Source organism: Chanodichthys erythropterus, chromosome 17 (genome assembly GCF_024489055.1).
Source record: "Chanodichthys erythropterus isolate Z2021 chromosome 17, ASM2448905v1, whole genome shotgun sequence".
In the NCBI taxonomy this organism is placed as follows: Eukaryota; Metazoa; Chordata; class Actinopteri; order Cypriniformes; family Xenocyprididae; genus Chanodichthys; species Chanodichthys erythropterus.
The window spans coordinates 12,538,087-12,551,042 of NC_090237.1; the positions used below are offsets into that span (position 1 = coordinate 12,538,087).

A 12,956-nucleotide genomic window follows, 5' to 3' on the forward strand; every position below is an offset into this window, starting at 1 on the left:
AATCTAATGACTAGTATGACTGGAATAGGGTGAATTCAGGTTGATTGGGACACATTTTTCCTTTCAGAAGACTGTTAAAAGTTGTCCCAACCAACCTGAATTCACCCCAACTAGATATTATTGGAATACTAGTAATTCAAAAAAGACATAGTTACATTAAAGGGATAATTGTGAAAAGGTGTTGCCATACAAAGAGCTCGTTGGCAATGCATGAAAAAACTTGCCCAGCGGTGTTTACAGTTCCTTACCTGACTACGCTCGAAGTTTTCCTTTTCAACTTCCAAACTGTTGGCACCGCCAGTGCGACGGCTGAGCACTTTGGGAATCGGGTTGGGGACTTGCTGCATGGAACTCTTGACGCGGTCCATTCTGGAAATAAAATCCAAACAGCGCGAGCGACGGAGACTTCTTAAATCAACATAAATAGAGTGCAATATAAAGAGATTGAATCTAGTGATGAGCACGAAAAATCCAAGCCCTCGTCGTTATCACAAAAGGTCATTTTCTACGTCCACCGCCCATGAATATCATTCCAGCGCTATCCGCTGTCTGCTGTCGGGAGCGTGCAAAACATGCGTCTCTGCTCACAACCACAGATCTGTAAGCGAAAACACTGCAAGTTCGCATGATATATACTATACAAATCAAGTCAAGCAAAAGCAGTGACTGTCAAAGGCTCCTCCCAGCGATTCCACACACTGACTGGAGGAAAATCATTAGCTCCCGCCCTTCAAAACAGTTATCTGGATTCACACGTTTTAGGCTACTCTTAGTGAATTTGAATATTTCTCAGATTTGACTTTATAATTTTGATTTTATTTGCCATTAAATAGCATGTTTTTGGTGTAACAGTAAAACAATAACGAAACTCAAAAAATGTAGATCATAATTAAAGGGATAGTTCATCCAAAAATGAAAATTCTGTCATCATTTACTCACCCTCAAGTTGTTCCATAGAAATCCCTGTACATGACATGCAAGGAAAAAAAGTATATCGTGCGCACGATTTACTAATTGTTCCCTCGATTTACTAAATCATGTGCACGATTTATAAATCGACTTAGTAAAGCGTGCGCACTATTTAGCCTACTATTTTTTCCTGCGTGTCATGTGCGGAGATCCGTAGTTCCAAACCTGTATGAATTTCTTTCTTCTGTTGAACACAAAGAAAGATATTTCGAAGAATGTAACCAAACAGATCTCGCCCCCCAATGACTACCATAGTAGGAAAAATAAATACTATGGCAGTCAATGGGGGGCGAGATCTGATGGTTACTGACATTCTCCTCAAATATCTTCCTTTGTGTTCAGCAGAACAAAGAAATTCATACAGGTTTGGAACAACTTGAGGGTGAGTAAATGATGACAGAATTTTCATTTTTGGGTGAACTATCCCTTTAAGCACAGTAAAAAACATAGTCGCTCTGAACAATTTAAAGGGTTAGTTCACCCAAAAATGAAAATTCTGTCATTTATTACTCACCCTCATGCCGTTCCACACCCCCGTAAGACCTTTGTTAATCTTCAAAACGCAAATTAAGATATTTTTGCCGAAATCCGATGGCTCAGTGAGGCCTGCATTGACAGCAATGACATTTCCTCTCTCAAGATCCATTAATGTACTAAAAACATATTTAAATCGGTTCATGTGAGTACAGTGGTTCAATATTAATATTATAAAATGACGAGAATATTTTTGTTGCGCCAAAAAACTAAATAATGACTTATATAGTGATGGCTGATTTCAAAACACTGCTTCAGGAAGCTTCGGAGCATAAATGAATCAGCGTATCGAATCTGCTGTTCAGAGTGCCAAAGTCACGTGATTTCAGCAGTTTGGCTTTTTGACACATAATCCGAATCATGATTCGTCAGTTATTACTCACCCTCATGTCGTTCCACACCCGTAAGACTTTCGTTAATCTTCGGAACGCAAATTAAGATATTTTTGTTGAAATCCGATTGCTCAGTGAGGCCTGCATAGCCAGCAATGACATTTCCTCTCTCAAGATCCGTAACGGAACTAAAAACATATTTAAAAAGTTAATGTGAGTATAGTAGTTCAATATTAATATTATAAAGTGACAAGAATATTTTTGGTGCGTCAAAAAAACAAAATAATGATTTATTTAGTGATGGCCGATTTCAAAACACTGCTTCAGGAAGCTTCAGAGCATTATGAATCAGTGTGTCGAATCAGTTTGGAGCGCCAAAGTCACGTGATTTAAGCAGTTTGGCGGTTGGACACGCAATCCGAATCATGATTTGATACACTGATTCATTATGCTCCGAATCTTCATGAAGCAGTGTTTTGAAACTGGCTGTCCCTATATAAGTCGTTATTTTGGGGGGTTTTTTGGCGCAAAAAAAATATTCTCGTCGCTTTATAATATTAATATTGAACCACTGTACTCACATGAACTGATTTAAATATGTTTTTAGTACATTAATGGATCTTGAGAGATGAAATGTCATTGCTGGCTATGGAGACCTCATCGGATTTCAAAAAAAGTATCTTAATTTGTGTTCCAAAGATTAACGAAGGTCTTACGGGTGTGGAACGGCATGAGGTTGAGTAATAAATTAAATAAATTATTTTCATTTTTGGGTGAACTAACCCTTTAAAGAAAAAAAAAAATTGCAAATAATAATAAGGTTTAAGCATCTCTCATATTTATCAAATATACGTTTGAACTAATGCATGAAACAGGTCAAATATGTTGTAATATATGCTACAAAAAGATTAATAGTAGCGTTTTACTTATATGATAATTGAAAAAATACAACATAGGCCTAAACAAACTAAATGTTTGTGCAAATGCGTTCTTTTCAGCACATTGTTACTTGCATATTTTTAGAGAACTGAAACAGAGCAAGAGGCCTTGTGTTAACCTCAGCAATAATAATAATAAACCTTTCATACTTGACGTTCCCATAAGTGAGGCCCATATCTATCTTTAACTTGTTTTTGGTCCATTAAGCAGATTTTTTGGTCTTGCAGAAGCATTTATGCTATCATTTATGATGTAGTAACCATAGGAAGATGCTAGATTTGCCTGTCTGACTTATGTGATTTCATTTGTATTCTCTTTGTATTTGCTGCACCAATTAATCTCATTATTCCTTTATCAACAAATATCACTGTCAAACTTTTATTGTCTGCTGATTCCACTTGCATAACTCTATTAGATATCATCGGCACCTGCAATCGCTAACTGTGTATTATCTCTAAGGCCAGATTCAATTTCCCTGCCAAGCAAATTCTATCAGATGGCGAGTCAGAGTTTTGTTTCAATGATTCAGTAGAATGACAGTGTGAAGTCATTTTGGTCTGTGACCTGAGTGATTATTATCTTCTCTGCTGTCAGCACAAGATGCCAACTGCAGTCAACACCACTTTAATGTCAGCAGAGGAACCTTGAAAACTAAAAGATCTGACTGTATGATTGTTTTACTTTATATGTGAGAAAAAAATCTATTTCCTTTTTGTAACACTGCAATACAGTGCATTCATTGCAGTATTTATGCACACTGTCCTAAATAGTGCTATTGTCCCACTTAATGTAGTGTCTTGTGTCTTATCCTGAAAAATTAACCATAAATACTAACCTTCAGTGTTCACCCTTGTTCGCTGTATTTTTATTATTTATTGTGTTGTGGGTATTGTGTTTCTTATTTGATCTTATTTGTGTTGGTATATTTGTATTTATCTTTATTTGTAAATTCAGTTGTTCATTTTCATTCTGTCAGTCTATCTGTATCACTGTCCTTGTGTGTTATTACCGTAACATCTTATTTTTATGTATATCTTATTTTGTGTTGTATTATAAAATAGATCCTAATTGTGTCAATCTCCCATCCAGTATAAATAATTTGACATGATGGTTTTGATGAATGAGGTTTAATTCCATGTGTTTTAGGATTTCTTGTAATTTTACCTTTACAAACCACTATGATTATGGGACATGGGCCTGGTTGGTTTGCGCAGGGTTAATTACTGGTTCACTGGATGCTGTTACAAAAATAGAACCAATGTTTGGGGTAACGCATTACAAGTAACACAAGTTATGTAATCAGATTACTTTTTTCAAGTAACTACTAAAGTAACACATTACTTTAAAATGACAACAAAATATCTGAGTTATGTTTTCAGCTGGTTGGTTTGCGCAGGGTTAATTACTGGTTCACTGGATGCTGTTACAAAAATAGAACCAATGTTGGGGTAATGCATTACAAGTAACACAAGTTATGTAATCAGATTACTTTTTTCAAGTAACTACTAAAGTAACGCATTACTTTAAAATTACAACAAAATATCTGAGTTACTTTTTCAGCTGGTTGGTTGGCACGGGGTTAATTACTGGTTCACTGGATGCTGTTACAAAAATAGAACCAATGTTGGGGGTAATGCATTGCAAGTAACACAAGTTATGTAATCAGATTACTTTTTTCAAGTAACTACTAAAGTAACGCATTACTTTAAAATTACAACAAAATATCTGAGTTACTTTTTCAGCTGGTTGGTTGGCACGGGGTTAATTACTGGTTCACTGGATGCTGTTACAAAAATAGAACCAATGTTGGGGGTAATGCATTGCAAGTAACACAAGTTATGTAATCAGATTACTTTTTTCAAGTAACTACTAAAATAACGCATTACTTTAAAATTACAACAAAATATCTGAGTTACTTTTTCAGCTGGTTGGTTGGCACGGGGTTAATTACTGGTTCACTGGATGCTGTTACAAAAATAGAACCAATGTTGGGGGTAATGCATTGCAAGTAACACAAGTTATGTAATCAGATTACTTTTTTCAAGTAACTACTAAAATAACGCATTACTTTAAAATTACAACAAAATATCTGAGTTACTTTTTCAGCTGGTTGGTTGGCACGGGGTTAATTACTGGTTCACTGGATGCTGTTACAAAAATAGAACCAATGTTGGGGGTAATGCATTGCAAGTAACACAAGTTATGTAATCAGATTACTTTTTTCAAGTAACTACTAAAATAACGCATTACTTTAAAATTACAACAAAATATCTGAGTTACTTTTTCAGCTGGTTGGTTGGCACGGGGTTAATTACTGGTTCACTGGATGCTGTTACAAAAATAGAACCAATGTTGGGGGTAATGCATTGCAAGTAACACAAGTTATGTAATCAGATTACTTTTTTCAAGTAACTACTAAAGTAACGCATTACTTTAAAATTACAACAAAATATCTGAGTTACTTTTTCAGCTGGTTGGTTGGCACGGGTTTAATTACTGGTTCACTGGATGCTGTTGCAAAAATAGAACCAATGTTGGGGTAATGCATTGCAAGTAACACAAGTTATGTAATCAGATTACTTTTTTCAAGTAACTACTAAAGTAACGCATTACTTTAAAATTACAACAAAATATCTGAGTTACTTTTTCAGCTGGTTGGTTGGCACGGGGTTAATTACTGGTTCACTGGATGCTGTTACAAAAATAGAACCAATGTTGGGGGTAATGCATTGCAAGTAACACAAGTTATGTAATCAGATTACTTTTTTCAAGTAACTACTAAAGTAACGTATTACTTTAAAATTACAACAAAATATCTGAGTTACTTTTTCAGCTGGTTGGTTGGCACGGGGTTAATTACTGGTTCACTGGATGCTGTTACAAAAATAGAACCAATGTTGGGGGTAATGCATTACAAGTAACACAAGTTATGTAATCAGATTACTTTTTTCAAGTAACTACTAAAGTAACGCATTACTTTAAAATTACAACAAAATATCTGAGTTATGTTTCCAGCTGGTTGGTTGGTGTAGGGTTAATTACTGGTTCACTGGATGCTGTTACAAATACTGTATATAACCAATGTTTGGGGTAACGCATTACAAGTAACAAAGTTATGTAATCAGATTACTTTTTCAAGTAACTACTAAAGTAATGCATTACTTTAAAATTACAACAAAAATATCTGAGTTACTTTTTCAAATCATTAACACAAGTTACTTTGTCACATTTATTGACTCGCTCTCCTGTCCCCATGTTGAGAGACCGTGCAGAGGTGTTGTGTGCTTTGTATAAACATTATGGTTACTGTAGTTCTAGGAAAATGTGAGCAAGCATTTACTCATTTACTTGCACGCATTTACTTGCACGAAAACAGATTCAGTATTCATCAAAATAAATAAAATAGTGAACTCACAAAACTCACAATATTATGCAAACATGAAATAATTAAATGTTAACAACACAAATAAATTAATGTCTTTACTGCTGCTTTGATGATCCAATTAAACCACATTAATAAGCTTTAGATAAACATACATTTTTGTTTAATTTCCTTGTTTTTATTGTTAAAGAGTGCTGAATTTTCTTTTCATTTGTCCTATTCCAGAATAGCAGCACAACTGAAAGGTTTGTTTGAGCTGCGCCCTCTACTGTACAGGCGTGAATTTGCATGTCCTTCTGTTTGAGGCTTATTAATTTCACTTTTGCCCTGCATCCCAATGTGCATACTATCCACCCTATCCGCCCTAAATAGTATTGAATATTACTAGTGTCACATACTATTTAGGATGGATAGTATATGCACATTGAGACACAGGCTTGTTGTGAAAGGGCCTTTACATTTGCCAAAAATACAACTTCTTCTTCTTTGTTGTTGTTGTTTTTAAAAAACAAACAAGCACCCCAGCCCAGGTGAGAAAAAGTAACGCAAAAGTAACGTAACTCATTACTTTCCATAAAAAATAACTGAGTAGTATAATTTTTAGGGAGTAATGCAATATTGTAACACATTACATTTATAACTTTCCCCAACACTGAATTTTAACATCTGAATGTTTGCTCTCTTGCCCTTTTAAAGCAAAGATCACAAATTAATCATAGCCTATGTATCATAAAAAAATATAACATCTGGGGTTGGTTGGCACAATTACAGAATATAACTTTAGTCATAAGTTAGTTCAGAATTTTTTTATCTCAAGCATTTAAGCTTTTATCTGCACTTAGTAAATATTTGTTCCACCTGAGATAATTATCAAAGAATGAAAATTGTCTAGCTTGCAGAATGCATAAAGAAATGTTTCATTCAGAAAGTTCATTTCTTTTATTTCTTTTCATTTAGCTACATCTAGTGGTTATATAACGCTACAACACGTGATATATGACATGACTACAACGCGTGATAGACCTACAAATAAAGCAGTAAATGACAGGTACAGTATGACCTTTTTGTTGAAGTAAACATTATATTCTTGAACACTGTATATATATATATATATATATATATATATATATATATATATATATATATATATATATATATATATATATATATATATATATACTTTTTTCCCTCTGAATGCTGAGTTTACGTCTGTTCTTTTGTTTCTGCCATAGAATAAAAAAAGGTAATTGCGACTTTTCATCTTACAATTCTAATTTTTCTTGCGAGTTAATCTCAATTCAGAGTTTATATCTCACAATTCCGAGTTTAGGCCAATCGCAGTTCTGTCAGAGTCAAAGTCAGAATTGCGAGAGGACAATTTCACAATAGCCTGCCTTTTTTAATTCCATGTCAGAAACAAAAGAACAGAATTGTGAGACTTAATAACCATTCAGAGGGGAAAAGTCGTAGGCTAATTGTGAGTGGAAAAAAACGTGAGATAATTTTTTTTTTTTTTTTTTTATTCTCTGGCAGAAACAAGCTTTTATAGTAGGCTATTCTTATTTGCACATGAATTTTAGTCACATGACATGTGCTTATTGACTGTCTGATGATGTCAGTCAGATGAACACATCTTCAGGATGACAAAGTCCTTTCTTGCGATGATCGATGACTGTTATATTTGAGCTTGTAGGGGGACCAAACGTCCTGTTTTCCCAGGACATGTCCTGTTTTCACGTCCTGTCCTGGCCGTCCTGGTTGTTTTTTATAAAGTGATGAAAATGTCCTGGTTTTCATTGTTTTTCACTGGGCCATTAAATTTACCAGTGTTACGAGATTTTCGGTTTCCGAAGGCGGAGATTACATGAATATTAATGAGTTAATATTCGTATATTAATAATGCACGTGCAACTGAGAATATTAGTTCAGATTGTATCTCAAGACATTAGTGGATTATCCATAAAGGTAACTATATTCTCAGCGTCGCGGCTGCATGCCTACACTACAGTTGTTTACTTCTAGGTAACAGTTTATATGTTTTCATTAGCATTCACGATTTGTGCAGTCGTCTGTAACTGAATAACAGATACTTAGTGTAACAGCAGAGCAACCTTCAGCTATCGTCTACTACGAGTTCAGCTCGTTGTGCTCTTCCTTTGTACACTCTTAAAAAAAGGTTCTTTGGGGTTCTATATAGAACCTTTTAGGGGTTCCATATATGAAGCGCCTGATAGAACCTTTTTTGGTTCTGTATAGAACCTTGTCTTCTAAGTGTACCTTGCGTTGTAACAGCTGACAGGCCTATATACATTTCTTTTTAACTTTCATATTTGTTAAGTAACAAAAAACTGGTGGGAAAGATCAGCTCTACAGCAAAATATAGATGGACAAACAAGGAGGATGAGGAAGAAAAACAGGATGAAGAGGAAAAGGAGGATGAAGAAGAACACTAAAGATAGAGATTTTTTTTTGTTAGTTTTTGTAAGTTTGTGTAAGCTATTTTCTGTTAAATTTGGATTGCTAATATAGCAGAGGTATTTTTTAGTTATTTATTATTTTTCTAATACAGAAGAGACATTATTTCTATCATTATTCCATTCGTTATTTTTTAAACTTGTCATAATAAAACATGTTGAGTAACCTCTGAGAAGCCTATCTGAATTTGTGTCTTTGGTTATAGATAGTATTTTGTAATATAACAATTTTCTATCCACACAGAGGAGGCATAGGCCTACTTTAAATGTATTGAAATGATAAGGCATCTTTGAATAAATTTCGAGTATCATTTGAGTATAATATGGTCAAGTAGAGGGCAACATTGGGTCATTTAACTCATATGCCCCACATCATCTGAACTCTACAGTATGTGTGAACTTTCACCCAGTTATTAGGTCAGCAAAACAGGAAGTTGCTGCAATATGTCAGATGCAAGTTGTCTGCAATCAAAAAAAACATACTCTAGTCACAAGTTTAAGACGTGAAACGATTACTTTAAGCATGAATGTTTCTCAAAGGTTCTTTTAAACGTTTGAGAACTACCAACATTGTGTTTAACCGTTGAATGATCTTTGTACACTGGTTTATGTCATTCATATCGTTCAGTGAAATCCCCTCAGCACACGACCTTTGGACTACATCACTCGTCTCGACGTCATCCAGTGTGTCACCAGAATTCCTTCCTATAAAATCCGGAACATTCGCTCAATCCTCATTAGAGCAACTGAGAGTCGACTCGTGAATTTTGTTCAGACAGCACAACAGGTAAATAGTGCGCTTTTCTATTTTCTTATGGTGATGTTTAACTTCTTATTGTGTTTAGTGTCGTCTATCCTTTATAATTTGTTTCTGTGAGAGATGTTATGTATCAACTATGGTGATTAAAGTTTCAAGTAGAAGAAATAAATTTGCTTTGACAGTGTGAATGATCTTTTGCAGATTTTCTGCTAATTACAGTGACATGGCTTCTGTGGACGTTGTGAATAACCAGGTGTGCCATTTTGATCCTCATTTATACCATTTAAATTTAATTTCAAATGAATAATGCTAATTATTAATACTATAAAAATATATAAGCTATATAAAAATATATGAAGAAGGACATCACTTAATGTCTTCATCCCTGTCCATTCCTTTCTAGAATGTGGTTGACCGAATAGTTCACCTTCCCTTGGTTATTTCCACCTATGGCATGGTGTCAAATGTGTACTGCAACACCAAGAACAACCATCCATACTTAAAGTCTGTGTGTGAGGTGGCGGAGAATGGTGTTAAATCCATAACCTCAGCTGCCTTTTACAGTGCTTTACCAATCATTGGCAAACTAGAGCCTCAGAGTAAGTCGATTGCCTGTTTTTCCAGTTGAAATCAGGGCTGATTACACTGAAAATGTATTTATTAAAAGTTATTGTGTCCCTCTGTAGTCTCTATTGCAAATGACCTGGCGTGCAAAGGACTGGATAAGATAGAGAAGACTCTGCCGATCCTACACAAGCCGTCTGATCAGGTATTTAGTAAAGTCCACTTTAATATTGTCTAAATGTTAAGCATACTACATGTTTTAAGCACTGCTCTAATGCATTCTTCTCTTTCAGATTGTCGCCAATGCCAAAGAGGCAGTGCAGGACAGCATGGAAAAGACCAAGACGGTGGTTAGCGGTGGAGTCCAAACAATGATGGAGAGCAGGGCGGTCAAACTGATGAGCAGCAGAGTGGACACAGCGCTGAGCACATCTGAGACTCTGCTGGAGCAGTACTTACCTGAAGCTGAGGAGGTGAAAGGTGAGGATAGCTTATAGGTGAAGATTGCTTATATCTTGTGATAGTCTTGTGATATGCTTCTTATAAAGTATGGCTTTTTAAATAACATTGAAACAATTTCCATACTGTATGCTCTGTCAAAAGACTGCATTTAGTCCCGGGAATTATGTTCCTGAATTCCATTTTCCAGGAAAAGAAGTATTAATCCTATTTATGTGTGGAACATCAGAATTAAGCACATCTCAAAGAGATTATTGACCTGGAATCTGAAATGAATTACTGTTTCAAGAGCCTTACTAATCATTTATAGAATGCCAATGGAAAATTATGAAATCTAACAATCGCTTCTTTGTCCTGTTTCTGTGGTTGTCCTTTCAAAATCAGAATGTGAAGTGAAGAACACTGAAGGATTTGAGAATAACAGTGAAGCATCCAGTTACTTCGTTCGACTGGGGTCTCTCTCCAGCAAAGTCAAGGACAGGGCTTACCAGAGAGCTGTTGAAAAGGTTCGTAATGCCATGCAACATAGCCAAGAGTCCAGATCTCTGCTAAACTGCACCATGGATAAAAAGTCAAAGTTATGTCATGTCAAAATTATCAAATAATAAGTCAAAATGATGACTGTCATAATTATGAGTACTAAAGATTAAAAAGTCGAAATTATGACAAAAAGTTGAAATTGACACAACTGGCAGTCATTTTGACATTTTATGCAATAATTATGACAAAAAATTAAATATTTAGAAATTATGACGTCATAATTATGATATTCCAAATCAGAATGAGATAAGAATATGAAATTTCGACATACTAAGTCATAATTAAAAAATCTAAATGAGATCTAAATTATGACTTTTTTTCTCTTAATTTTCACTTTTTATGCTATTATTATGGCTTAGTATGTCATAGTTTTTATCTCATAATTATGACGGTCAGAATTTAAACTTTTTAATGTCATAATGAACTTTTAAAGCCATCATTCTGACTTAGTACTTATGTCATAATTTCGACTTTTCAACTCATAAATGACTTAGTGTGTCAGAATTCCTACTTTTTGTGTCACAATTTCATCTTTTTAATGTCATAATTGACTTTTAAAACCTTAATTTTGACTTGGTATGTCTTAATTTTGACTTATGTCATAATTATGATTTAGTATGTCATAATTTTGTACTTTATCGCATTAATTTTGACTTTTTAATGACAATTGATTTTTTTAAGGCATAATTATGTCTTAATTTTGACTTTGTCAATAATCATTTAGTATGTCATAATTATGACTTTTCATAACTTAGTAATGTCATAATCTCAACTTTTTATCTCATAATCATTACTTAGTATGTCATTTTAAGTCAGAATTTCACCTTTTTATGGTACAATTTTGACTTTTTAAGCCACTATTTTGACTTTTTATGTCATAATTATAATTTAATGTCATATTTCTGACTTTTTATTTCATAAATGACTTCGTATGTCATGATTTCGACTTTTTATCTCATACAAATGACTTAGTATCTCATAATTTTTACTTTTTCAATCTCATAATTGATTTACTAGAGCATGTTTTTTTTCTTATGTGGTGGAAATGTGCCTCCATACAAAAGACTGTCTCCTAATGTTATTTCCTTTCTTATTAGATTGAATATACCCGTTCACTGATGGGCTGGAAGACCGGGACTCAGAGTCAAGAAGAGAACGAGACAATGGCAGACAATGAAGCTGAGGTATCCAAGATATCATGTGACTGGAAATTATCTCAAAGATACAGTCTGAATTTCATGTTTTTTGAGACTGAAGTTCAGTTAACATGGTTAAATACATGGATCTAATTTTCTCTTTTGCAAATGATTTTCAATCAGGAAACAGAATCACACACAGTGACCATTGCCTACAACCTCAGCCAGCAACTTCAGACCACATATCTGGTCTTGGTGTCCAGCCTCAAAGATCTCCCTCAGCACGTCTCGGTCCAGGTCACCTCTGTCAGCCAGTCCGCCATAGAGATATACAGCAGCTTCAGAAAGACGGCCGCCATAGGAGATATGCCCAGTACCGTACTCGTCATCAGTCGATCTCAGCTGAGCAGAATAGGAGAATCCATGGATAACGTCATGGACTACCTAGTCAACAATACACCTCTCAATTGGCTGGTAGGTCCGTTTTACCCACGCGTGCAGCGCAGTACTGCAAACGGCCCCAAAAGTAACAAACACAGGACCCTTCAGCCTGAAGTGGAGATGCAGTCGGTGAATGAAGACAGATGACATTTCAGAATATTACCATTTGTTTATATCTTACAAATATATGTACAATCACGCATTCCTCCCAGTAAAACATTTTCTGTGAAAACAATCATATTAAATAAATAGCATTTTACTGAGTAATATTTCGGAAGTATCTATACTTTACTATTCTAAGGCTGCATATGTCTAATCCAGTTAGGCATAAATAGTGCCTTTTACACACTATTTAATCTGCTGTCTTTTTATTGTTTTTGTACATTTCTAATAAAAAATACACTTACAATATTTATTTTTGTGGTC

The 12,956-nt window shown here is 34.7% G+C and overlaps 2 protein-coding genes across 2 annotated transcripts in view; one reads left to right on the top strand and one right to left on the bottom strand.

The window, feature by feature from the left end:
- Positions 1 to 608, bottom strand: part of hip1 (huntingtin interacting protein 1) — a 52,357-nt gene extending 51,749 nt beyond the window's left edge. Inside the window, exon 1 of the mRNA XM_067366099.1 lies at positions 249 to 608. Within this exon, the coding sequence (XP_067222200.1) occupies positions 249 to 368 (120 nt within the window). The 5' untranslated portion in view covers positions 369 to 608. The remainder of the gene's footprint in view (positions 1 to 248) is intronic.
- An 8,743-nt stretch (positions 609 to 9,351) lies between these two features.
- Positions 9,352 to 12,941, top strand: plin2 (perilipin 2). Its single transcript, XM_067364778.1, has 8 exons — positions 9,352 to 9,417; positions 9,573 to 9,643; positions 9,794 to 9,989; positions 10,077 to 10,159; positions 10,248 to 10,434; positions 10,798 to 10,919; positions 12,051 to 12,137; positions 12,273 to 12,941. The coding sequence occupies exons 2-8, from the start codon at positions 9,578 to 9,580 to the stop codon at positions 12,675 to 12,677; spliced, it is 1,146 nt and encodes a 381-aa protein (XP_067220879.1). The 5' UTR covers positions 9,352 to 9,417; positions 9,573 to 9,577; the 3' UTR covers positions 12,678 to 12,941.
- The last annotated feature ends 15 nt before the right edge of the window (positions 12,942 to 12,956 follow it).

Excerpts from the sequence above, each read along its gene's own strand:
- plin2 (XM_067364778.1), top strand. The coding sequence starts at position 9,578 with ATGATCTTTTGCAGATTTTCTGCTAATTACAGTGACATGGCTTCTGTG. Across the intron at positions 9,644-9,793 it reads TGGACGTTGTGAATAACCAG|AATGTGGTTGACCGAATAGT; the intron begins GTGTGCCATTTT and ends ATTCCTTTCTAG. Across the intron at positions 9,990-10,076 it reads TGGCAAACTAGAGCCTCAGA|TCTCTATTGCAAATGACCTG; the intron begins GTAAGTCGATTG and ends GTCCCTCTGTAG.